Consider the following 27336-nt stretch of genomic DNA (forward strand, 5'->3'; position numbering starts at 1 on the left):
CTGAACTGAGCTATGATTTACTTCAAACAATTTTCCTTGGTAGCAAGTAATTTGCTTTCAAAGCAATGCAAATAAGTAGAAATAAAATTAAATATCAGTTTGTAGCAAATAATGTCAGCTTTATAATAGTAAGTTCAGCCTTAACTGGAAATATGTGCTTTCTTTAACCAGCACATATGGTATGGAACCAGTGATTCTTCAAATAATATGCTCATAAGAACCTCAATCGATATGTCATTTTGATATTAACTTTTACCTGTATTGCAATCTATATGTTCAGTCATATTAGCATTTTGTATCTTTTGTATACCTGACAATTTTTGTTATTTTACAGTTTCAACCTACCTATCATTGTTTTCAAGATAATTTGAAAAATTATTAAAATAAGTCAACAAATTGTTTTGGGAGCAAAAACTCCTATAAGAACCCAAAGCAAAATTGCTGATAACTTCTGCTGTGTACAGTTTTTATCTACTAGTATATTTTTATGTAGTTCTCAAGAAAAAAGCGGTAAAAAAATAACAGAAATTTATCATTTAAGGAACACAACTCTTTAAGGAGTCATCTAATAGTTTTGATCACTCAACTATTATGTAGATCCTATATTGCTGATCATTTTTGATGCCTACATTTTTTATCTATCTGTTATACTTCTTGAGATAATTGGCAAAAACATAAAAATGCCAAAAAATGGTCATGTAAGGACCATACCTCCTAAAGTAGTCTTCCAACTGTTTCAGTCATATTGGCAGTTTTTTAGATCTTGTATTGTTGATTATTTTTTACTGTAACAGTTTATACTTATCTAATATTTTTTAAGTTAACAAGCAAAAACATAAAATTAGTAAAAAATTGTCATCTAAGGGTGACAACTCCTTAAGAGGTCATCTGATACATTTGGTGCAACAAGGAAGAAGTTAAATAATGACTTACTCATCATTTTTGCCCCTGTAGGTTTTCTGTATCTATTTTAGTTTTCAAGATATAAGGCAATTAATGCATTTTACCCTTACGTTTTATTTTTAGCCATGGCAGCCATGTTTTTTGACTGACTGGGAAGAAGCATTCTCCTCAAGTTTTGTTGAAATTAGTTCACTAGTTTTAGAGGAGAAGATCTTTGAAAAAGTTTATAACAAGGATGGAGGACTACGATGCACTATGACAGACGAAGACAACAACAGACATCAACTGATGATGACAATGACAGACAAGTGATGGCCCTATTTAGTTATAAATTAATAATTTCCATCAAAGTGTATTGTACAGGTTTTGGAAATAACTTTCTGGTAGGACTAAGGAAAATCATTTAAGTTAACCTTCATGTATATGATGCCTTATATACATGATAAAATACAGTAGTTGCAGAGGTATTTATTTATCAGAGATGAACCAGTTAATGTCTTTAGGAATACTTAACAATGACATTCAAAGTGTATTTTAAATAATTTATTGAATATTCTATACACTTGTACAATTTGCCATTTACAATGACATCTAAACCCAATTGCAGTAATACATAATGAATAAATTAATACATAACAAAGGCTTTAAGGTAAACTAGACAGTCAAAGGCTTATATATTTAATACATACATTGTAATATTTAATATCAAACAACCAATCAAAATCATAAATGATAAAAATTCTTCATGTTACTACAGTTATTGGTTTTCTTTTATCAAATCTGTTGTATCAACATAAAAAGAATACTTGGGGAAAGATTCTTGCTGCATACCAAGAAAACGGAGTATTTAAAAACTGAATTATTCTTGAGACAGAATTCATCTCTGTAAATTTTGTTTGACCTTTAAGTAAATACAACCATAGGTCCTTTGATATAACATTAAATGAATGGACTTAGGGGACATACACAATAATAGGCCAGCATTGTAAAAAATACATATACTCTGACAAAAACCTTAAATTTTTTATCCAATTTACCAGTATTTCATAAATATTAGGTTGTCATTTACAAAACATGAAAGACTCACATTTGTATTATGCTTTTTGTTATATATCTCAAGCCCGTAAATTGTGAACAGGTCATGATGATGTCAGATTATCACAAAGGGTAAATGTAGGGAACTGCTATCATGGTATCTACCAATTAGTTGCTGTACTCATTTACTATTGAAGCAATGCTGAATTGTTTACAGACACCAAAATTACAAGTTTTTGATTGTTGAATCAAAATTTTACTGGTTCAATCTGAAGATTCAGTTCAGAGAGAAAATGTTTGCTGAATTTTTCCATAGAATTTTATTGTCAAACTTTACGGTTATCTCTGACAGCAGCCATCTTTGATTACTTATTGATATCAAAATAACAAATTCTAAGATGAACAATATTTGCCATCTTTCTATATCTAATAATCTTAAAGTTGTTTCAGTTTTTAATATATTTACTAAATAAATGGGGAATGTGTCCATGGGACACAGATGATGCCCCCACTTGCATATAACGTTATAAAGGGACATAACTCAATAACTGTAAAAATGACGCTACCCAAATTTGTACATGATCTGAGTTTTGTGGTAATAAGCATTGTTTATAAGTTTCATAACATTTAGTTGAGGCAAATTTAAGTTAGAGAACAGAAATGAAAAATTCAGCAATTTTTGCATTTGTAAAGGGGCATAACTCTAGAACTGTATAAGTGACGCCACCAAAATTCAAACTTGATCTGTGTTTTGTAGCAATAAGCATTGTGTATAAGTTTCATAACATTTGGTTGAGGCAAACTAAAGTTAGAGAAAGGAAACCAATTTTGGGACATACAGACATACAGAAGGACAAGGGTAAAACTTAATGCCCCTCCGCTACGGCGGGGGCATAAAAATATGTTTAATGATGGGTGTCATCTATTTGCAGTGTTTTTTTATTTCCAATAAAAAATTGAAACTCTATAGTCAACATTCATAATTTTCTTACATTTACTAAAATGCTGAATTCTAAGACTTTTCATCCTCCTTGAAATGGTATACTGAGTAGGAAATTCCTAGTAGGTACTAACTAAAGCTCAACTTGTTATGAAAGGGTCATGTTCAACACTTTACTAATAAGACTTCAGTTTCAGTTAATGAAGGAATGATTTATTAGTGATTTTCAAACGAATGACTTTACTAACATAATAGCACTTACATGGTTTATATTCTGATAAAGGGATATAACTCTAATTGAATAAATATCAAGTCATTCATACATTTGTTAAATCTTTAAGTAAAGTAATGCAATGTTTCATTTGAAATTTTTATTAAGCAGTTCTAAATCAAGCACCTAAACTCCCATTAATGTTTGTGTTCTTTCATACATCACATAATAACACATGAAAAGATTATCTCAAGTTTGCCCAAATCACATCATTAACATGTGTAGGTACATTCATTCCAACCACAGCAATGTAATGCAATGTATTTTCTACCATGAAAAAGTTAGAAATTTGTGTAATGAATAAAAACAAATGCTCACAGATGCAACAGATATATATTACTATTAAGGATGATAATTCACCTTTCCACATGTCATGTACATAAACCAAACAACTACAATGAAAGCTATAATGCCACTATTTAAAAGGTTGGATTTTATCTTAACATTTACAATATTCCTTTTCTAAAATAGATTACAATTGTTTATTGCATTCCAAATACCAAATATTTTTTAAATCATAGAAGTAATCAATAAGCATTTTACCTGCAACTCATTCAAGTTTGATTTGTTTGTCTACTTCAGTTAATTGGAAGACAATTGAGAATAAATCCTTCAAATTAAATGTTTACAATACATATGTAAATCGCATTAAAAGAGTGTACATTGAAAAACAGAATTTTATCATTTTTCCCTTTTTAAAAGAAATAGTATGTTCATGATTTTTTTTTCATTTTGGTTTTTCATTGACAACTGAAACTGATTTCAGTAATCCTAAATATATCTTTTGACTAGTGTCATCATAAGCCCAAAAATAGCTTTTAAAAAGCCTTTAAAGTAAAAGACAAAAAGGAAAATTAAAATATGAACCCTGTAACAAGAAAAGTTAAAATACATTCTATTTATGATACAAATGAAGTAGGAAGCCTTTCTTTATACATGAATGCTAGTTGTCTTGAAGCCATACACAGAGATTCTCTCCGACTGATGCCAGTCAATGCATTCTGCCAATCACTATGTCCAATATGAGGGTTTGTTTCTTCTATAACTTGACCAATAGACTTCGCCAGTCCTGACCATCGTAACGGATAATCTGATGCTGTTGAGTCTTGCGCTTTTAGTATATATTCTGCAGGTACAGGCGTAGGTTGTGAGAATGTCTGAAGTTCTACTCTATGTGATGGGTCCCGAAGAATTAAACACGTCATTTCAAACCATCTGAAACAAATAATTCAATTTAGAATGAAGAATATTATATATCAGCAAAGACTTATTTCTATCAATTAGCTGTAGCACAATATTTACCAATTAACTAAAGATATATAACATTTCCTTATGAGAGTACAATGCAGAGTAAAGGATTGAATTTGAATATGAATTCTTCCAATTTTCTTTTTTTTTAACTAATAAATATCATTTATAAAAACTCAAATACAGATGAAAACATATACCATAAAGAATTTCTACAAGAAATGATATAATCATTAACAGAATAATGACAAATCTAGATGTCTTTTGGTTTTTTTCGTGTCATTGAATTATACCACACAGCTCCATATATTAATGTGTTAAATTCATTATCTAATATAGAATAATCACAAGTACTTTCATTAAACTAATCTTGTTATTTTCAAAAAAAAATATGTTTTTGCCATTAATTAAAACAAATAATAAGAAAAAGTTCCCTACATGATTTTATTACATACATGTATATTGTGTAACAAATTTTGACTTGAAATGAGAACCCTATAATACTTTAAAGAACATCTTAAAATAATTAACACTTATAATACATAATATTCTGTAAATTATACCAGATTTTCACAAAGACTCTAATCTTAAAATAATTTAATATAATAAAGTCTTGTGTTCACTTGATCAAGTTTCTCTCCATTAAAGAAAATATGATTTATCATGGAAATAGTGTGTTAATTTGGTTTCTTTTAAGAATTCTAAATGATATCCATATGGTTTTAAATCTTAAGAGTACACACATAGGCCTAATTTAGCAGTTTCTAAATAGAACAATGAAATAGATATACATATAGACGGTGACTGTACTCATAATTCAGATAGAAACCATTTGCAAGTTTTAATAATTTCGGTGTTTCATTTATATTCATGACAAAGAAGCATATTGGAAATTTGAATAATTATGAACCTGTTTGTGTTATTTTTTTTTCAAATAGAAATTTAGATTTATAGGAGACAACAGATATGGCATCCTTTTCGTTTTTTTTATCATTTTCTAAAAGGTAAATGTACTACACAAAAGTGGTCAAAATAATGAGATTATAATGTACAAACAAAACTGGTATATTGTTTTAACAAGAGGCTCTCAAGAGCCTGAATCGCTCACATGTTATTTTTTTTGCTTAAATCTTTCATCAATGATTATTTTTGCTTTTTACCCATATGTTCCATTTTAGCCATAGTGTCTATGTTTCTTGACGTACAAGGAAATGAAATACAAAATTTATACTAGATTCATTTGAGAAGATTTTTAAAGTTAAAAAACATAAAACAACTTGTGTAAAATTGTCCTTAAAGGGCAATAACTCCTTAAGGGGTCAGTTGACAATTTTGGTCATATAAAACTTTTTTGTAGATCTTACTTTGCTGAACATTTTTGCTGTTTACAGTTTATCTTTATCTTCAATAATATTCAAGATAATAACCAAAAACTGCAAAATTTCCTTAAAACAACCAATTTAGTGGCAGCAACCCAACAATGGGTTGTTCGGTGTGTCTGAAAATTTCAGGGCTGATAGATCTTGACCTTTTGAACATTTTTCTCAGGTCAGATTTGCTCTAAATGCTTTAGTTTCTGAGATATAAGCCAAAAACTGCTTTTCACCCCTATGTTCTATTTTTAGCCATGGCGGCCATGTTTGTTGATGGATCAAAATTTCGGATACAATTCATAAACTAGATTCCTAAAGGACCATTCATTCAAAGTTAAGAAGTATTAGGCACAATAGTTTCAGAAGAGAAGATTTTTAAATGTTAGCAAACTTGATGAACACATTGCGTAAAATTGTCTTTAAAGGGCAATAACTCCTTAAGGGGTCAATTGACAAATTTGGTCATTTAATTTTTCTGTAGATCTTACTTTGCTGAACATTATTGCTGTTTACAGTTTATATCTATCTATAATAATATTCAAGATAATAACAAAAAACTGCAAAATTTCCTCAAAACTACCAATTTAGTGGAAGCAACCCAACAATGGGATGTTCGATTTGTCTGAAAATTTCAGGGTTGATAGATCTTGACCAATTGAACTATTTTACCCATGTCAGATTTGCTCTAAAAGCTTTAGTTTTGGAGATATAAGCCAAAAACTGCATTTGACCCCTATGTTCTATTTTTAGCCATGGTGGCCATGTTTGTCGATGGATTAAAACTTCGGATATACTTTTTAAACTAGATATCCTAAGGAACATTTAGATGAAGTTTGAAGGTATTTGTCCCAGTAGTTTCAGAGGAGAAGATTTTTAAATGTTGGCAAACTTGATGAACAAATTGTGTAAAATTGTCTTTTAAGGGGAATAACTCCTTAAGGGGTCAATTGACAATTTTGATCACGCAAAACTTTTTTGTAGATCTTTCTTTGCTGAACATTATTGCTGTTTACAGTTTATATCTATCTATAATAATATTCAAGATAACAAAAAACTGCAAAATTTCCTTAAAACTACCAATTTAGTGGCAGCAACCCAACAATGAGTTGTTCGATTCGTCTGAAAATTTCAGGGCTGATAGATCTTGACCAATTGAACAATTTTACCCCATGTCAGATTTGCTCTTAAAGCTTTAGTTTTTTGAGATATAAGCAAAAAACTGCATTTGACCCCTATGTTCTATTTTTAGCCATGGTGGCCATGTTTGTCGATGGATTAAAACTTCGGATACAATTTATAAACTAGATATCCTAAGGAACATTTAATTAAAGTTTGAAGGTATTTGTCCCAGTAGTTTCAGAGGAGAAGATTTTTGAAATAGTTTACGACGACAACGACAGACGACGACAAATGACAAAGACAGACAACGACGAGAGACAACGGACGACGACGGACGCCAAGTGATTGGATAAGCTCACATGGGGCCCTTCGGGCCCGGTGAGCTAAAAATGGTACATGATCCTTAAATCTATACGAACATATAATAAATACATCGTAAACCATAATATGGAAATTTACCTGTCAGGAAGTGTTTCTATAATGAATCCTTCTAATGAAACCACAGGAATATCTTCTGAAATTGTTCCTTGTTGTCTGAGATTCTGAATCCTCTCTTCTGCACCTTTCAGACCTGCAGTAAACCCAACAGGTTGTGCTGCTGTTGTTGCTTGACTATCCTGTAATTATAAATCAAATTGTTAGTTTGGAGAAAATCTCTTGCATCATTCACAAATTGGTTATCTCCCATATCTAATAAACTTTGGCACAATTTACAAATTGATTATCTTCCATATTTAATAAACTTTGGCACCATTTACAAATTGGTTATCTCCATATTGAACAGTGAGTTATTCTGATTTTTCTATTGTATATATTTGAAGTTTCAAAGTAATCACTGTTGTTGGTTGAAAAAAAGATGATTGCCTAGGTATAGAGGAATTCTAACTTTAAAGAGAACTTGCATGTAAAATAGCAAATTCATCCTATTGTAGTTGAAAGCAAGGGTTGCGGAAAATGTATATAGTTGTTGTGTCATTATGCAATATTTCTATTGTAACCATATTAAAATATTTTTCCCTATTGAGTGTTTTTCTCATAAATAATTATTATAAAAATAAAAGAACAGAATTCCAATTTCCCTCACGTTGCACATATTTTATCTATCCAATTCAAGGGCAATAAATAAAATAAAATGCTTTGCTGAGCGCAGCCTGATACGACTGCAGAGGTCGAAACCTGAACAGCTGGGGCAAATTTGGACACAATATTCAAGCTTGATACTGTCTGAATTTGGATTGTGATCAAATTTTTGACATAATATAGGTTTCTAACACAAAATAAATGTGGTCAAAGATCTTATAAATCCATTGCGCAATACTGTGCAATTGAAGATTTCTTCATGAAACTTTTCAAAAAATTCGAAATTTTAAAAATTTTGAAAAAAAATATAAATCCCTTAAAAATATTGGGAAAAAAATTGCCCCCACCCCCCCCCCCCAAACTTTTTGAAACCCCTCTTGGAGCAATAACCCAAAAACTCAATCCCAGCCTTTCCTTTGTAGTATGGAACCTTGTAGTACAATTTCAGAGAGATCCATACACTTACACACAAGTTATTGTCTGGAAACAAAAATGCTTGTTTTTTGGCCCCTAATTCCTACATGTTTGGGGCAATTAACGCCAAACTCAATCCAAGCCTTCCATTTGTTATGTGGAACATTGTGGTACAATGTCAGAGAGATCCATACACTTACACACAAGTTATTGTCTGGAAACTAGAAAAATGCTTGTTTTTGGCCACTTTTTGGCCTTTAATTCCTAAACTGTCGGCCCCCATAACCCCTAAAATAAATCCCGACCTTCTACTTGTGGTATTAAACATTGTGGTACAATTTCAGAGCAATCGAAATACTTATACACAAGTTATTATCATGAAACTAGAAAAATGCTTGTTTTGGGCCCCTTTTTGGCCCCTAATTCCTTAACTGTTGATACCATAACCCCCAAAATCAATCCCAATCTTCCTTTTGTGGTATTGAACCTTCTTAAAAAATTTCATAGAGATCCATTCACTAAAACTAAAGTTATTGTCCGGAAACCAATGCGGTCGTATAAAAAGCACTTTTTTTTTGTTCTTTAAAACTTTTTATTAATATCTGAAGAGAAATGAAGGCTGAAGATCAAATGCAATGTGATTTCCATTATAATTTATATTTCCAAGGGGCATAACTCGTTAAAAATATTTGATCATCAGAACTTATTTTCGAAAGTGCCAAAGACATTGCTGATATAAACCTATGACATAAGTTTCATAACATTTTGGCAAGAATTGAACACATGAGAGCAATAACATTGCAATCTTCCATATAATCAATATTTTCAAGGGGCATAACTCTTTTCTAAATAATTGATCAGCACTGATTTTTGAACTCCTCAAAGACATTGATGATATAAACCTATAATATAAATTTCATAAAAATCTGGCAAGAATTGTACACATTAGAGAGCTCATTAGGCAATTTTCCATATAATTAATATTTCCAAGGGGCATAACTCTTTTAATCAAAGCACGAAAGCGCTGTAAAGGCAGTTAATTACAGGTTGTGTGTATTTTAAGTCCAGTTATATCATTATCTTGCATAGTACAGTGTACTTATCAGAGGTGGCTTTCAGTATTTAAGATTTAGAGTTCTCTAATGATATTGAATAAGTTTTATGAATGTCATATTCTGAGCACTATATGAAGGCGATTGTTCTCACTTGTTTATGAACTAGTGCATTATGTCCAGTTTGTACCTTTTTTATCTATGTTTATAGTCAAATTAGTTATCAAAGGTACCAGGATTATAATTTAAAACGCCAGACGTGTGTTTCGTCTACATAAGACTCATCAGTGACGTTCAGATCAAAATAGTAACAAAGCCAAACAAGTACAAAGTTGAAGAGCATTGAGGACCCAAAATTCCAAAAAATTGTGCCAAATACGGCTAAGGTAATCTATTCCTTGGATAAGAAAATCCTTAGTTTTTTCATTGGCAATCATAACACATCTCCTTATTTATATAATGATCTATATTCAACGACCTCAGGTACAAAAAAAATGTATGTAACTAAACTATGATGGGAAACCTTTGACTTCTTTCTTTATATAAACTTTTGATTTGGTACCATAGAACTATGTAGAGTAAATGTACATTGCAACATGTCAACTCTTTCAACTCCAAGCAAAATTATATTTCCAAGCATAAAGTAATTTATGAATGAAATAAAATGCTCCGCTGGGGCGCAGCTTGATACGACCGCAGAGGTCGAACCCTGAACAGTTGGGGCAAGTATGAACACAACATTCAAGCTTGATTCAGCACTGAATTTGGATTGTAATTAAATATTTGACACAGCATAGGTTTCTGTCACAGAATGAAAGTGGTCTAAGATACTTAAAAAAATTTAATTTACCTATTCAAACCATATCATTATTATTTGCTTTTATATATAAATCAGAAATAACCAATTTAAAATGGAAAATTTTAAAGAAAAAAAAGGAAAAAGAATCCCCCCCCCAAATTTTTTGAACCCCCTTATGATTCATCACCCCCAAACTCAATCCCAGCCTTCCCTATGTGGTATGGTACCTTGCAGTACAATTTCAGAGAGATCCATACACTTGAACACATGTTATTGTCTGGAAACTAGAAAAATGCTTGTTTTTTGGCCCCTTTTTGGTCCCAAATTCCTAAACGTTTAGGGCAATTACCCCCAAACTCAAACCCAGCTTTCCCTTTGTGATATGGAACCTTGTAGTACAATTTCATAAAGATCCATACACTTACACACAAGTTATTGCCATGAAACTAGATAAATGCTTGTTTTTTGCCCCTTTTTGGCCCCTAATTCCTAAAATTTGGAGGCAATTACCCCCAAAATCAATCCCAGCATTCCCTTTGTGATATGGAACCATGTGATACAATGTCAGAGAGATCCATAGACTAACACACAAGTTATTGTCATGAAACTAGAAAAATGCTTGTTTTTTGCCCCTTTTTGGCCCCTAATTCCTAAAATTTGGAGGCAATTACCCCCAAAATCAATCCCAGTATTCCCTTTGTGGTATGGTACCTTGCAGTACAATTTCAGAGAAATCCATACACTTGAACACAAGTTATTGTCTGGAAACTAGAAAAATGCTTATTTTTGGCCCCTTATTCCTAAACTTTTTGGGCAATTACCCCCAAACTCAATTCCAGCTTTCCCTTTGTGATATGAAACCTTGTAGTACAATTTCATAAAGATCCATACACTTACACACAAGTTATTGCCATGAAACTAGAAAAATGCTTGTTTTTTGCCCCTTTTTGGCCCCTAATTCCTAAAATTTGGAGGCAATTACACCCAAATTCAATCCCAGCATTCCCTTTGTGATATGGAACCTTGTGATACAATGTCAGAGAGATCCATAGACTTGCACACAAGTTATTGTCATGAAACTAGAAAAATGCTTGTTTTTTGCCCCTTTTTGGCCCCTAATTCCTAAAATTTGGAGGCAATTACCCCCAAAAATCAAACCCAGCATTCCCTTTGTGATATGGAACCTTGTGGTACAATGTCAGAGAGATCCATACACTTACACACAAGTTATGTCTGGAAGTTACAAAAATGCTTATTTTTGGCCCCTTTTTGGCCCCTAATTCCTCAACTGTTGGTACCATAACCCCCAAAATCAATCCCCACTTTCCTTTTGTGGTATTGAACCTTATTTTAAAATTTCATTGAGATCCATTCACTTAAACTAAAGTTAGAGTGCGAAAACTAATGTGTCTTCGGACGACGACGACAACGATGACGACGCCAACGTCATACCAATATACGACCACAAAAATTTTTTTGCGGTTGTATAAAAAGGAGTTCTTAATTAAGAAATAAACTGATTCGCTGAGCGCAGCTGGATACACCCGCAGAGGTACTACCCTGAACAGCTGGGCAAAAATGGACACAATATTCAAGCTTGATACAGGTCTGAATTTGGATTGTAATTAAATATTTGACATATTATAGTTTCTGAATAAATGTAGTCAATGAACTTGAAATCGGTTATATGAATTGAATTTATATTCAATTAAAGATTTCTTGCTGTTGTGCAATACACTGTGCTGTTGTGCAATACTTAATAAATCTGTTGCCAGACTATAAACAAATAAAGTTCAATTTCTTCTCAATGTCATATTTGAAATTTATGAAAATCAATAGGGAGATTACATCAATAGCTATAAATAATTCACCAAAGTTTCATGTGAACTGCTTAAAGCATTTTTGAGTTGTTGTCCAAAAACTGGAAAATCCCCCCTTTTTTAATGAATAAAACCCCATAACTCAGAAATGTAAAATCTAAAATTTATAAAATTCTAAAGGGAGCTTACGGAATGATAATTTAGTCTTAGATGCAAGATTTTTTTATCAGTTGTTAGTGGCTTTGAACTAGCTGTCAGTAACTGCGAGTACTCTCAGATTTGTACTTAGTGTCTTTTTGTTGTTTGGATGTACAACTACCCGACCACGTCCACTTGTATTTGTATTTATCCATCTGATGAGTTTAGCCTCTTTCAACTGATTTTTATAGTTCTTTCTTATATTGTACTGTTACACCACTGTCCCAGGTTAGGGGGAGGGTTGGGATCCCGCTAACATGTTTAAGCCCGCCACATTCTGTATGTACATGTATGTGCCTGTCCCAAGTCAGGAGCCTATAAAAGTGTAATTCAGTGGTTGTCGTTTGTTTATGTGTTGCATATTTGTTATATTTGTTCATTTTTTTACATAAAATAGGCCGTTAGTTTTCTTGTTTGAATTGTTTTACATTGTCATTTCTGGGCCTTTTAAAGCTGACTGTGCGGTACGGGCTTTGCTCATTGTTGAAGGCCGTACTGTGACCTACAGCTGTTAATTTCTGTGTCATTTGGTCTCTTGTGCATGTGTGGAGAGTTGTCTCATTGGCAATCATACCACATCTTCTTTTTTATATTTACATCAACAGATATAAAAAATTCACCAAAGTCAAGGTGAGACAACAAAACTTAGTTGTAAGATCTCTGAAATTTTTTACAGGGTACGAGTTTTTCTCATTGTTGGAGATTGTACGGTGACAGTAACACCTGTAACTGCTTAAACCCATTTCTTATGCACTTTAGTTTGATAAACTCACTGAATATCATACCACATCTCCTTATTTTTATATGCATTACAATTTACATGTGCATATAATTGTAAATATATATATATCAGAACAAAATTCATTGCGTCACTTTTATTTATGCATCCTTTGGCACAATACAAGTTCTAAAATTACACAACATAAAACAACTAAATGTTATTTCAGATGAAAGTTTTGTTTCAGTTCCATTCATAGGATTTATTAGAATTTTGTATGTTTTGCCAAGTCCAATAATTCGCTCTATGTGACATAGAGACATAGTTGACTAAACCACCAGGTGTCGAACATTCAAGAATTTTCAGTGTTTCTGTTTTTATTTGATGAAAAGGTTGCCTGAGCTCTAGGAGCTTTAGGTTTTATCACGGGATATTCTGTGCTGTCAATAATAATCCAAGTCGTAGGAAACTTTAATTTGAAGTTGGATGGTGAAAAATACCTGACTATACCACTAGATGGCCAAGTGTTAGCCTCACACCACTGTTTAGACATAAAAACAATCCATGTATACACAATATTCTTAACACTAGATTCAATCTAGAATCTAGACAGTTCAAAGTTGGTTGTATGATGCCTCAATTTCATCAAAGTCATAAAAAAACTGATTTTCAACTGACACCCTATCAATTTGAAAATATATGTATCTCAAACAATGTGCTGCTGGACCAAGTGTGGTCAAAACAAATAAAAATTTAGTATACAACTCTAAACCGGTATAAAAATGCATGGCTGTGTCACGTGTCTTCATTTCAAAATTCTCTGCTGAAAACATAGGCATTGATGGTGTTTGCGTAATTCCATCTGTGAAGCTCAACATTAGCTCGGCAGTTGGTGGTGGACAGCCATAAATCCTTTCTGCAGTATGAATGACTTCTTCAGGAAAACCAACTTTACAATCAAAACTTTCCTCTAGATTTCTACTACAATATTCATCAAGTTTAGTTCTTTTGTTTTCACAGGAAACTGCCCTGATTTTTCTTTTTGCGGACGATTCAGTCTCTTGCTTGGTCCAGGAAAATAGGCTGGGAATTGCAGTAGACTTAAGTCTCTGTATGGTGGGTTTGCGCCCTGAAAAAGGTTATAAAACATTAGTTTTTTTATAATTAAATGAACTTCCATTAGCAATGTATACTTTGTACTACCTGGCGAAATATTAACTAGATTTATTCATTACAATCTGGATAAAACTTATGTTTGCCTGATTCAATGTATGTTATGTAAATCCAAAGGACAAACAATGAGAGACTTATGCAACAAACGTACATTGTTTGTACCTAAATAACTATAATATAGATGAGAGCATGTCATTGTTTTGTTCCTGTTAACATTGTCATTGATATTTTTCAAGAAAGTCTATGAGGCATAGCTTATGCATTCCTGTCATTACTACATTAGCATAATTACTGCTAAAATAATTCTCAGTATGATATACCTCTTGTAAGAAATCATTATAATTGTAGCAATCACCAAAAAATCTCAAACAGATCACATTGAATCGTAATCCAAAAAATTATGACGTCTTGAATTACCCACCCCCTTTTATTCTAAAACGATAATTGCGGTTGTAAACAGACTTTGGTTTATTCGCATGGCGATTACATATATAACTATATATTTCACAAAGAAAATAGAGTTTTACCATGAATAGTTTCCTGCACGTAGACTTTTTCAGTAAAACGTGCCTTGCAAACAACAGCTGATTGAGATGGACTCCACGATATCATCGTGTTCTCGTCCAATCTGCGTATGGGCCATGGCGTTGATCCAACTTTTCCTTCTTTTTAAGTCATTTGGAAATTGCATGTCCTCCTCTTAAATGACATCCCGGTACACAACAACAAGTACTTGGCATCGTTAATTAAAAATATAACTGAAATAGTTGCACAGTGCAGAAACCGGAAGTAGAGGAACAGGATCCGCTACCACGGCGCCACCTATTCAGGAACGATAATTTGCTACTTTATATAACTGCGAAAATAACGTTAGGTTCACATGCATAAACAGAATTGCGCTTTAAATTGTATAATATAATTCATGTTCAGTCGACCTTTAAATATTATATCAACGACTGAAATGATTTATAAACATCTAGATTGCAGATAACACTCGAAATTAACCCGAGCTCTTTCCACACGGAATTCAAATAATTCTAGTTTGTCAATCGGTTGACTGCTTATAATGCAAAATACTAATATATCAAAAGTTTTTAAAACTAACAAAACACAATGATCGTTTCTCTATTTCCCAATGTAAATGAAATGAAACAAAAAACATTTTATATCGCAATAAGAAGAGGAGAGAATTCAACATTTCCGGATCTACTTGGAGTCTAATGACCCCCCACGTAGATAAGTTGGATATCGCGGAAGGAAGGATTAACCCGGCAACTAGAAAGGCATTAAAGCACTGCCTTTAAAAATTATTGATTGGCACTGATTTTCAAATCCGTCCAAGACATTGCTAATACAAATCTATGATTTAAGTTTCATAAAATTCTGGCAAGAATTGTACACGTGAGAGCACTAACAAGACCGGACGGACGGACGGACGGGCGCCCGGTATTTCCATGTCCCCTTCAATGCGTTACGCAGGGGACAATAATGAGATGTGGTATGATTGCCAATAAGACAACTATCCATCAAAGTTCAAATAAAGTGGATGTAAGCAATTATAGGCAACTGTACGGCCTTCAACAATGATAAAAACCAAAGCTCATCCAATCAATTTTAAAACTAACCACCCCTGAAACTGTGGCTCTCCCAAAAACATGCTGAAATGCTTCCCTAACAGCTCCAACTTTGTTTTCATTGGATGATGTAACTACTATATCTATATCTCCACCAGATTCTAAAAATAGAAAAACTCCATTAAACATTTGAAATACCCTTTTAATTACTTATTTAAAAACATTACGAAAAAGTTACAAAAAATAACAAAGAGCTTTTTTGTCTATCCTCTGCTCTGATGATTAAATTTTGCAAATTTAAGTAATGCATGTCAGCGTGTTTGTTGCTTTAATGGAAATAATAAAATATATTTTAATCAGTCAATACAGCCAATATAACTGTGTTTCCTACCTCCCAACCTATCCTTAATTTCCTTCCCTACCCTTATAGACATTTTTGGTTAAGTACCATTAAAGATCACACCACTTTTCCGTCTATGCAAATCTAGAGGGGGTACAAAATATTCAGGTAAAATTGAAAATATAAGAACTATAAAATATCACTGTATATATTTTAATATATATACGGTGGATTCATTTATTTTCATGGATACCAATTTTTGTGGATAGAGCAAAATACCTCTTTCTGTGGATAGTTGATTTTATGGTTTTCTCAAAGTTTGCATACAACTTTTACAAGATTAATAGTTCGTTGAACACTCAATTTTGTTGTTTAATTAAACCCACGAAATCCACAAAAAATTGGTATCCCTGGAATAATGAATCCACAGTAGATCATAAATTAAAGTTTATAGATGAATAAGAATTTGTAGTTTTTCCTAATGTACATCTATCCATATAAACCAAGTTTGACTAATTTTTAGTTTGAAAATTCAAAAAATAATTTAAACACAACTAAGCATATGTAACATAAACATGATTACTAAGCGTATGTAACATAAACATGATAACTAAGTGTATGTAACATAAACATGACAACTAAGCGTATGTAACATAAACATGATAACTAAGCGTATGTAACATAAACATGATAACTAAGCATATGTAACATAAACATGATAAATAAAAATCTACAGCAAAATGCTGCAAATTTTTACAATTTTAACATAATAACTTACTGATAATTTCTCTCATCCCAGGGTCCAATGTTGTGATCATTGTTTCCATTGAGCTCTAAAAATAAGAAAAAAGTATAGCAGATATCTGACTATATACTCTAGGCCTCTGTAGAAATAAATGGGGAATGTGTCCATGGGACACAGATGCCCCCGCTTGCATATCATATAACGTTATAAAGGGACATAACTGAAGAACGGTACAAGTGAACCTACCCAAATTTGTACTTGATCTGAGTTATGTGGTAATAAGTATTGTGTATAAGTTTCATAACATTTGGTTGAGACAAACTTAAGTAAGAGAACGGAAACGAAAAATTCAGCAATTTTTCCTTTTGTAAAGGGGCATAACTCTAGAACGATTAAAAGTGACGCCACCAAAATTCAAACTTGACCTGTGTTTTGTGGTAATAAGCATTTTGTATAAGTTTCATAACATTTGGTTGAGGCAAACTAAAGTTACAGAATGGAAACCAACTTCGGGAGGTATGGACTTACGTACAGACGGACGGACGGACAGACGGACAAGGGTAAAACTAAATGCCCCTCTGCAAGGTGGGGGCATAAAAAATGTCTACATATGTAACTACATAAAATATATATCATTTGAATTTCACAAAACAAAGCTAAAGCTTTGAGCCATCAGAAATTTTTAAATATAAATTCTTATTATTAGTTTTGCCTTTTTTCCCCCCACTAATTTAGTGATGCATGAAAAGTAATTCCTTGGAAATGTACCACTTAATGTATTTTTCTGTGTGGTACTCCTATAATACCATTTATTTAAAAATTCAATGTGTCTTTTTGTGATTTTTTAGGGTGTAAAAGCATTGCCTGAAGCAATGAAGCGCAGAATCACTTCATAATAAAAATATGCACATGATAACATTTTTAAAACCCTATCAAATTACAAAAAGAAACATTCAATTCTTATAATTACATTTTTATGCTACAATGAAATACAATGTCATATAAAAATTTCCATTTGTTTGTTGTCATGGGAAGCATGTGCAGTTATGAATATTGTATTTTAATGGGAAATAAAATCTAATTTTGAAATGCCTCTTGATTGTTGTCAGCCATCCAAAAGCATGGATTCTTATGAAACATACATGTTTAATATGTGATTAGATCAGAATAAAATATATATCATGAAACCCAAAATACCAAAAATTTTGGTTTAAAACAACAGATCACACCAATCACCAACACCTGAATCCTCCAAAAAATAACTACAAACAAGCATTCTGTGAGAATTGCATGGCAATACATAGTCCCCTACCGGTTAAAAATTCATTGTATTGGAACAAAATTCTAACTAGATCTATAACTTGTCATGGTGTACAAACTATACAACAAATATCAAGTCAATATCTTCAAGCATGACGAAAAAAAAAGAGTTGAAAACTGATTATTTAAGTGAATTTTTTAAGTCCAAGGACCATAACTCTGCACAAAATCTTCAGACCAGAACAAAATTTGAACTTGATCTGTAACTTGTCATTATAAAACTAAATACTAATTATCAAATCAATATCTTCAAGAATGACAAAAACTAGAGGCTCTCAAGAGCCTGTGTCGCTCACCTGATTCTACTTTGGTTTTGGAAATCATGTAAAAATAGATTAAAATCATAACAGATACCCTTATAATGATTGGAGCCAAATCTGGTTCAATATTGGCCCCGTAATTTAATAAAAAATCCTGGTGGCCATCTTGAACAGTATATCGGCAACAAAGAAGCAAAACACTTCATGCACCTCATAGGAACATTTATGCCATGTTTGGTTTCATTCCATTTAGTGCTGCTCTAGAAGAAGCATTTGTATGTATTTCCCATAGGGTCTTATGTTAAACTAAGTCCCTTGCTGGAGTTTATCTTGGATGATGGTTCGGCTACAAAGTAACAACACTTGGTCAGCACCTCATTAGGAACATTTATGCCATGTTTGGTTTCATTCTATTCAGTGGTTCTCTAGAAGAAAACAATTGTATGTATTTCCCATAGGGTCCTATGTTAAACTTACTCCTCCTGCTGGCAGCCATCTTGGATGACAAATCAGCTACAAAGTAACAACACTTGTTCAGCACCTCTCAAGAAACATTCATACCATGTTTGGTTTCAATCCATTAAGCGGTTTTCTAGAAGAAGACATTTGTATATATTTTCCATAGGGTCCTTTGTTAAACTAAGTCCCGGTTGGCAGCCATCTTGGTTGATGGATTTGTTACAAAGTAACAACACTTGGTCTGCACCTCATAAGGAACATTTATGCCATGTTTTATTTCATTCCATTCAGTGGTTCTTCAAAAGAAGACTTTTGTGTGTATTTCACTTAGGGTCCTTTGTTAAACTAAGTTCCCCGCTGGCAGCCATCTTGGATGATTGATTGGCTACAAAGAAACAACACTTGGTCAGCACCTCATAAGGAACATTCAAGTCATGTTTGGTTTCATTCCATTCAGTGGTTCTCTAAAAGAAGACATTTGTATGTATTGTCCATACGGTCCTTTGTTAAACTAAGTTCCCGGCTGGCAGCCATCTTGGATAATTGATTGGCTACAAAATAACAACACTTAGCCAGCACCTCATTAGGAACATTTATGCCATGCTTGGTTTCATTCCATTCAGTGGTTCTCTAAAATAAGATATTTGTATGTATTTCCCTTAGGGTCCTATGTTAAACTAAGTCCCTCTCTTGCTGCCATCTTGGATGATGGATCGGATTCAAAGTAACAACACTTGGTCAGCACCTCATTAGGAACATTCATGCCATGTTTGGTTTTATTCCATTCAGTGGTTCTCTTAAAGAAGACATTTGTATGTATTTCCCATAGGGTCCTATGTTAAACTAAGTCCCTCTCTGGCGGCCATCTTGGATGAAGGATCGGCTTCAAAGTAACAACACTTGGTCAGCACATCATAAGGAACATTCATGCCATGTTTGGTTTTATTCCATTTACTGGTTCTCTAAAAGAAGACATTTGTATGTATTGTCCATAGGGACCTATGTTAAACAAAGTCCCCTGCTCGCGGCCATCTTGGATGATGGATCGGCTACAAAGTAACAACTTTGGTCAGCACCTCATAAGGAACATTCATGCCATGTTTGGTTTCATTCCATTCAGTGGTTCTCTAGAAGAAGTTTAAAATGTAAAAAGTTAATGATTACGATGACGGACGACGGACGCCAAGTGATGAGAAAAGCTCACTTGGCCCTTCGGGCCAGGTGAGCTAAAAAGTGCGGAAAACTGAGTATTTTAGTGAATTTACTAAGTTAAAGGACCATAACTCTGCACAAAATCATCAAACTGGAACAAAATTCGAACTTGATCTGTAACTTGTCATGATAAAACAATACATCAAATATCAAATCAATATCTTCAAGCATGAAGAAAAAAAGAGTGGAAAACTGATATGCCGGACTGACGGATGGACAGACGGACAGAGTGCAAACCTAAAGTCCCCTTCGACTTCGTCGGTAGGGGACTAATAACAACAAACAAAACATGCTCCAAATAGCCTGACTTAGTGCAGGTACTTACTGTGGTGGGGTGGAAGCAGTTTTAACCACACACAAACCTCCTCTTTCATGTTTTGTCTTTGCCTATCTAGACCATGTGTTGTGAAAGTAAAAAATGATCCTACACAGACCAGCTATCTACATCATGACCACTAACTTGAACAAGGAAAAAGAATAAGAAACATAATTTGGAAGCAATGTCAAAATGTGCTAGCTACTAAAGGAAGGTAGCTAAGCTAGCCACAGCTGTTGGATGTATAAGAAAAATTTGAAACTGGACACAGGAACAGGGCTGAGCACACATATCCACAAATAGATAGGACAATGATCCATTAACAACTTTCTAAATCTTATTATTATTTCTTCAATACATCTATTTATCACCATAAAATACCTTCACTTTGGACATGATTTTGTTTCCAGATATCCACCCAAACAGCCCTTTATCTTGACCTGCAGGACTCTGTGGTGATACAGGGATCATTTCTGCTGGTACTTCAATCTGTGCACTTGCTTCATAAGGAGACTGGATTGGAGCTGCAGATAAAATGTTCACCTTTTTTTTTAAATTTTGTTTTATCTGATAATGCACATCATAAGCTTAATATCAAAAGAACATTTGGAATATAAAACAGTATGTTTACATGTTTAATTGTTGTATATTTACAGTGGGTCATCAAACATCTCACATCACATAATTACACTTTTCAGTGGGGGTTATTAAACATTTAAACCATTGTCGTGACGCCAGCCTATCCATATACCGTGGATTCTTTTTCTAGAATAAACGCTTCCTAAATCTGTTGCTTAAATGGACTCACCAAATTATATTCAATTGTTTCCTTTGTGTGCCTAATTTCATTAAGTTTGAAATAGCCAATTTACTGATTTCTGTTCACCAATAGAATTAATTTAAAACTTACCTTTAATTTTTTTTATTTTGTATATGCCTTCACTGGGAATCAAACCCCTCCTTGAAATCTGTTATGTGTGACTGAAATCAACACATCGACGAAACCTATTGGCTACCAATAGGTTGCAATTTAATTGTCTATTATATACATATAAATGAACATATGATACACATCGGTACAACAAACACACAGGGTTTGTACCTTTATGTATACATAATAGACAATCCTATAGTATAAGTTGGTAGCCGCGAGGTTAACATGGTTAAGATCAATGAGTTAAAGGGTCAAGTTAAAGGTAGAGACTTGTCGGTTTAGGTTCGAATCCCTGTATTCTCTTTGTTCTCCCTATTCTTTAGTTTTTCCGTTTTTCTTATTTTGTATGTGACTGAGGATATTTTGTAATAATAGTGAGTTTTCCCGTTTATTTTTAGATTATTATTGGCTATTTTACATATTTGAAAAGAAAATGATTACATTCAATTTGTCCATTTTTGTTTTATAGATATAGTATGCTTTCATCTATTTTACTACATAATCTTAACAAATGTTTATTCGCAAATCCCTATGCGAGTAAATTGTGATGTGCCTAGAATTAGGCTTCTTGATAGAATTTTCGGTAGCATACTTATTATATGTACTTAGAAATACGTTTGAATATGTCTTATTTTGTAAATTACGGATGATATTCAGATGCCTGATAATTTAATGACAGACGTGTTATGTTATATTTGTATTTCTGTAACCAATTAATTGTGAACTTAGATTTATTAATGCATCGTTGAACATGATAACATGGTTATTGAAACTCACTTACAATACCTTCTAATTAAGTAAAGGCTTTGATTTTGAAAAGACATCAACACAATAGTTTAAGATAGAGATACAATGGATAAGCGATGATTCATCGTATCTATAATACGTCATATCACATGATTTCAGATTAATTACCTGGAGCTGCAATACTAGAAGATGTTGCTGGACTTGGTACTGGTGTTGCCACAGCAGACCCTGGTGTTGATATGGCTGATCCAGGACTTGGTCTAAAAGATAAGAATTACTACATACAGATTGACTGATTGATTGTTAGTTGCTTAACGTCCAGTGACAAATATTTCATGCATGATCAGGACGAGACTACATACCAAAAGTACAACTTTATTTTTGTATTAATTTATTTACTATTTATTTTTAAGTCTAGCAGTAAATACGTAAATTCAAAATTAACTTCCAATCATATGCTGCTTGTAAACAAATTTTAAAATTGTGATGAAAATGTGAGTTGTGCAAATATCCTTTATCTCCTTTATATCGTCTAATTTAACAGTGTTTACCTAAAATGTCTACAAAATTTGTTAGGGTAGACATGCAAATTAATGGGAGGCAGGAAACATGTATTTGTGTTTGCCTTGTAAGTCATTATGCATGTTATGTGACCTTTACTTTTAACCTTGATAAAAATAATTATCCTCTCTCCATCATGAAGAATCACATCAAATATGAGAAGTTGATGCAAAAATGGAAACTATATCATGCCTACAAATTTTTTGTCTCCCTTTTCTGTTGACCTTGTTCTTATAACTTGAAAAGTGTGTATATTCTTTTATTGCTAAGTTTTTATTAAGTAAAGGGAAGAGAGAATGTAAAGCTCAGTTGTGTTGTGAAAAATAAGATATGCACTTGTATAGATGGACAGATAAATAGATGCATTGTAATGGAAAGAAAAGGGCATATATAAATACCTTTGTGGTGTAGACAAAGGTGATCCCTCTTTCTGAAATTACAAACCAAAAATAAACATGATATTTAAATAAAAATGTATCAACTGAAGACAATAATTACAATATTATTTCTGATGAACACAAAATGTCTTATCTATTATGCTGGGGTGTTGTCTTAATTATCTTTACCCAACATCCCCTTTTATTCATATTTTTCATCATTTATATACTGAGTTTTATCAATAAAAATGTCATAAAATACATATAATTTCATATCATATTAGATGTAGTGTGTTTTCCATAATTATTATGAATGTATTGTACCAAGTTTGGTCAATGTTTGATGTAAGTCTCAATTTCTACAAGTCCATGAATCTTTGAAATCTGCTGAGCTCCAACTCAAGAGACTCACACGAAAGTTAACTTTTTTATATATTGCTGTTAATGATTTTTAAAGCCAAACAATTGCAAGATTTTACTTAATAAGCTTTTGGAGACTTTTTTATCATACTTACTTCTGCTGAACTACTAACATTCATAAAAGCAGGAAGTGGTGTAGGAGGTGAGACACTACTGATGTTTGGTGTAGGAAGAGCTGGTGTGGAACTACCTGAAGCTATAACATCATAAAGTAATATTTTTTTAAATCCCACATGTCCTTTCAAATTTTTGACATTCTTTCTAAATATTTAAATGTTGTTTCAGTATAAAGATTTCAGTATGAATATAAAAAGGACTATCACTACTGACAATGTGCGGACTGAATGAAGGGGTGATTTTCAAAAATAGCAAGTGGCACCATCCTTTCAGTCATCCCCATCCTTTAAACATTTCAAGGTAATACACTAGAGAATATAACATTAATCAAATAACTTAAAAAGATATTTTTTTAATTCACTAATACTTCTTCATTTTAAAAATTTTCAACATACTACAAAAAATAAGGAACACAACAGTTCTCACTATTATGGATTCAATTATTTACATGGATTATAAGCTTTTGTGTTTTTGTCAAAGACTGTACATGTAATGCCTATGTAAAATATATACTTTGTTGAACATTCAAATTTGTGGTTTGTCTATAGTCATGAATCTATGAAAATTGGTATACAATAAATAATAATGAATCCACAGTATATTTAAAGTCATATAAAAATTTTTAAAAAGTTGAATATGTTTTATATACTTGAATGGTTAAGTTTGACTATAAAACAAGTGTACATGAACTTTCTTGTAAAAGAAAATCCTTTTAACTTTATATTATAACAAGAAATGATTGTAACAGGATGCTGTTACGAAGTCTCCCAAACGAAGCTCCCATAATTCGTAATTCCCAGGGTCGCCTGACATTGGGCAACGTCCAGTGAAAATTGGTTTGGTCCAGTAAAATTATATGCATTAGTGATGCCTGGGGACTAACCTTGTATATCATTCAAATCATCTTGGCATGACAAACCAGAATATATATGGTTTAGGGGTGGGGATCTCAACCATTTACAAGATACTAGAATATTGGGGGTGGGAGGAACCCCTGGGGACTGACCCTATACGTCATTCAAATGTTCATTACATGACGAACAGGAATATATATGGTTTAGGGGTGGCGATCTCAACCATTTACAAGATATTAGAACATTGGGGGTGGGGGGAACCCCTGGGGACTGACCGTATACGTCATTCAAATGTTCGAGACATGACAAATAGGAATATATATGGTTTAGGGGTGGGGATCTCAACCATTTACAAGATATTAGAACTTTCTCAAATGGCAGGGGGTCGAGATGACCCCTGGGGACTAACCCTGTCTATCATTCAAACCATCTTCGCATGACAAACCAGAATATATATGGTTTAGTGGTGGGGATCTTGACCACTTAGAAGATATTAGAACTTTCTTAAATGGCAGGGGGTGGGGGTGACCCCTGGAGACTAACCCTGTATTTCATTTGATGTGCTTTATCATGACAAACCAGAATATATATGGTTTAGGGGTGGGGATCTAGACCATTTACAAGATATTAGAACTTTCTCAAATGGCAAGGGATGGGGGTGACTGCTGGGGACTAACCCTGAATAACATTTGATGTGCTTTATCATGACAAACCAGAATATATATGGTTTAGGGGTGGGGATCTCGACCATTTACAAGATATTAGAACTTTCTCAAATGGCAGGGGGTCGGGATGACCCCTGGGGACTAATCCTGTATATCATTCAAACCATCTCAGCATGACAAACCAGAATATATATGGTTTAGGGGTGGGGATCTTGACCACTTAGAAGATATTAGAACTTTCTTAAATGGCAGGGGGTGGGGGTGACCCCTGGGGACTAACCCTGTATTTCATTTGATGTGCTTTATCATGACAAACCAGAATATATATGGTTTAGGGGTGGGGATCTCAACCATTTACAAGATATTAGAACTTTCTCAAATGGCAGGGGATCGGGATGACCCCCTGGGGATTAACCCTGTATATCATTCAAACCATCTTAGCATAACAAACCAGAATATATATGGTTTAGGGGTGGGGATCTTGACCACTTTCAAGATATTAGAACTTTCTTAAATGGCAGGGGGTGGGGGTAACCCCTTGGGACTAACCCTGTATTTCATTTGATGTGCTTTATCATGACAAACCAGAATATATATGGTTTAGGGGTGGGGATCTCAACCATTTACAAGATATTAGAACTTTCTCAAATGGCAGGGGATCAGGATGACCCCTGGGGACTAACCCTGTATATCATTCAAACCATCTTAGCATAACAAACCAGAATAAATATGGTTTAGGGGTGGGGATCTTGACCACTTTCAAGATATTAGAACTTTCTTAAATGGCAGGGGGTGGGGGTAACCCCTTGGGACTAACCCTGTATTTCATTTGATGTGCTTTATCATGACAAACCAGAATATATATGGTTTAGGGGTGGGGATCTAGACCATTTACAAGATATTAGAACTTTCTCAAATGGCAAGGGATGGGGGTGACTGCTGGGGACTAACCCTGTATAACATTTGATGTGCTTTATCATGACAAACCAGAATATATATGGTTTAGGGGTGGGGATCTCGACCATTTACAAGATATAAGAACTTTCTCAAATGGCAGGGGGTCGGGATGACCCCTGGGGACTCACCCTGTATATCATTCAAACCATCTCAGCATGACAAACCAGAATATATATGGTTTAGGGGTGGGGATCTTGACCACTTAGAAGATATTAGAACTTTCTTAAATGGCAGGGGGTGGGGGTGACCCCTGGGGACTAACCCTGTATTTCATTTGATGTGCTTTGTCATGACAAACCAGAATATATATGGTTTAGGGGTGGGGATCTCAACCATTTACAAAATATTAGAACTTTCTCAAATGGCAGGGGATCGGGATGACCCCTGGGGATTAACCCTGTATATCATTCAAACCATCTTAGCATAACAAACCAGAATATATATGGTTTAGGGGTGGGGATCTTGACCACTTTCAAGATATTAGAACTTTCTTAAATGGCAGGGGGTGGGGGTAACCCCTTGGGACTAACCCTGTATTTCATTTGATGTGCTTTATCATGACAAACCAGAATATATATGGTTTAGGGGTGGGGATCTCAACCATTTACAAGATATTAGAACTTTCTCAAATGGCAGGGGATCAGGATGACCCCTGGGGACTAACCCTGTATATCATTCAAACCATCTTAGCATGACAAACCAGAATATATATGGTTTAGGGGTGGGGATCTTGACAACTTAGAAGATATTAGAACTTTCTTAAATGGCAGGGGGTGGGGGTGACTGCTGGGGACTAACCCTGTATAACATTTGATGTGCTTTATCATGACAAACCAGAATATATATGGTTTAGGGGTGGGGATCTCGACCATTTACAAGATATTAGAACTTTCTCAAATGGCAGGGGGTCGGGATGACCCCTGGGGACTCACCCTGTATATCATTCAAACCATCTCAGCATGACAAACCAGAATATATATGGTTTAGGGGTGGGGATCTTGACCACCTACAAGGTATAAGAACTTTCTTAAATGGCAGGGGGTGGGGGTGACCCCTGGGGACTAACCCTGTATTTCATTTGATGTGCTTTATCATGACAAACCAGAATATATATGGTTTAGGGGTGGGGATCTCAACCATTTACAAGATATTAGAACTTTCTCAAATGGCAGGGGATCGGGATGACCCCTGGGGACTAACCCTGTATATCATTCAAACCATCTTAGCATAACAAACCAGAATAAATATGGTTTAGGGGTGGGGATCTTGACCACTTTCAAGATATTAGAACTTTCTTAAATGGCAGGGGGTGGGGGTAACCCCTTGGGACTAACC

At 33.7% G+C, this 27336-nt stretch overlaps 2 protein-coding genes across 2 annotated transcripts in view; both read right to left on the reverse strand.

Moving 5' to 3' along the window:
* Positions 1-1431: 1431 nt before the first annotated feature.
* Positions 1432-27336, reverse strand: part of LOC127734340 (protein PRRC1-A-like) — a 33762-nt gene continuing 7857 nt past the window's right edge. Inside the window, exons 3-10 of the mRNA XM_052244187.1 lie at positions 23504-23604; positions 23010-23041; positions 22219-22310; positions 20751-20893; positions 16836-16890; positions 15769-15878; positions 7349-7506; positions 1432-4364 (exon numbers count right to left, since the gene is read on the reverse strand). Of these exons, the coding sequence (XP_052100147.1) occupies positions 4049-4364; positions 7349-7506; positions 15769-15878; positions 16836-16890; positions 20751-20893; positions 22219-22310; positions 23010-23041; positions 23504-23604 (1007 nt within the window). The 3' untranslated portion in view covers positions 1432-4048. The remainder of the gene's footprint in view (positions 4365-7348; positions 7507-15768; positions 15879-16835; positions 16891-20750; positions 20894-22218; positions 22311-23009; positions 23042-23503; positions 23605-27336) is intronic.
* On the reverse strand, positions 13428-14939 carry LOC127734343 (uncharacterized). The gene is made up of 2 exons (XM_052244190.1): positions 14671-14939; positions 13428-14099 (listed from the first exon to the last, which is right to left on the reverse strand). The coding sequence occupies exons 1-2, from the start codon at positions 14753-14755 to the stop codon at positions 13585-13587; spliced, it is 600 nt and encodes a 199-aa protein (XP_052100150.1). The 5' UTR covers positions 14756-14939; the 3' UTR covers positions 13428-13584.

This window comes from Mytilus californianus, unplaced genomic scaffold (genome assembly GCF_021869535.1).
Source record: "Mytilus californianus isolate M0D057914Y unplaced genomic scaffold, xbMytCali1.0.p SCAF_3, whole genome shotgun sequence".
NCBI classification, from domain to species: domain Eukaryota; kingdom Metazoa; phylum Mollusca; class Bivalvia; order Mytilida; family Mytilidae; genus Mytilus; species Mytilus californianus.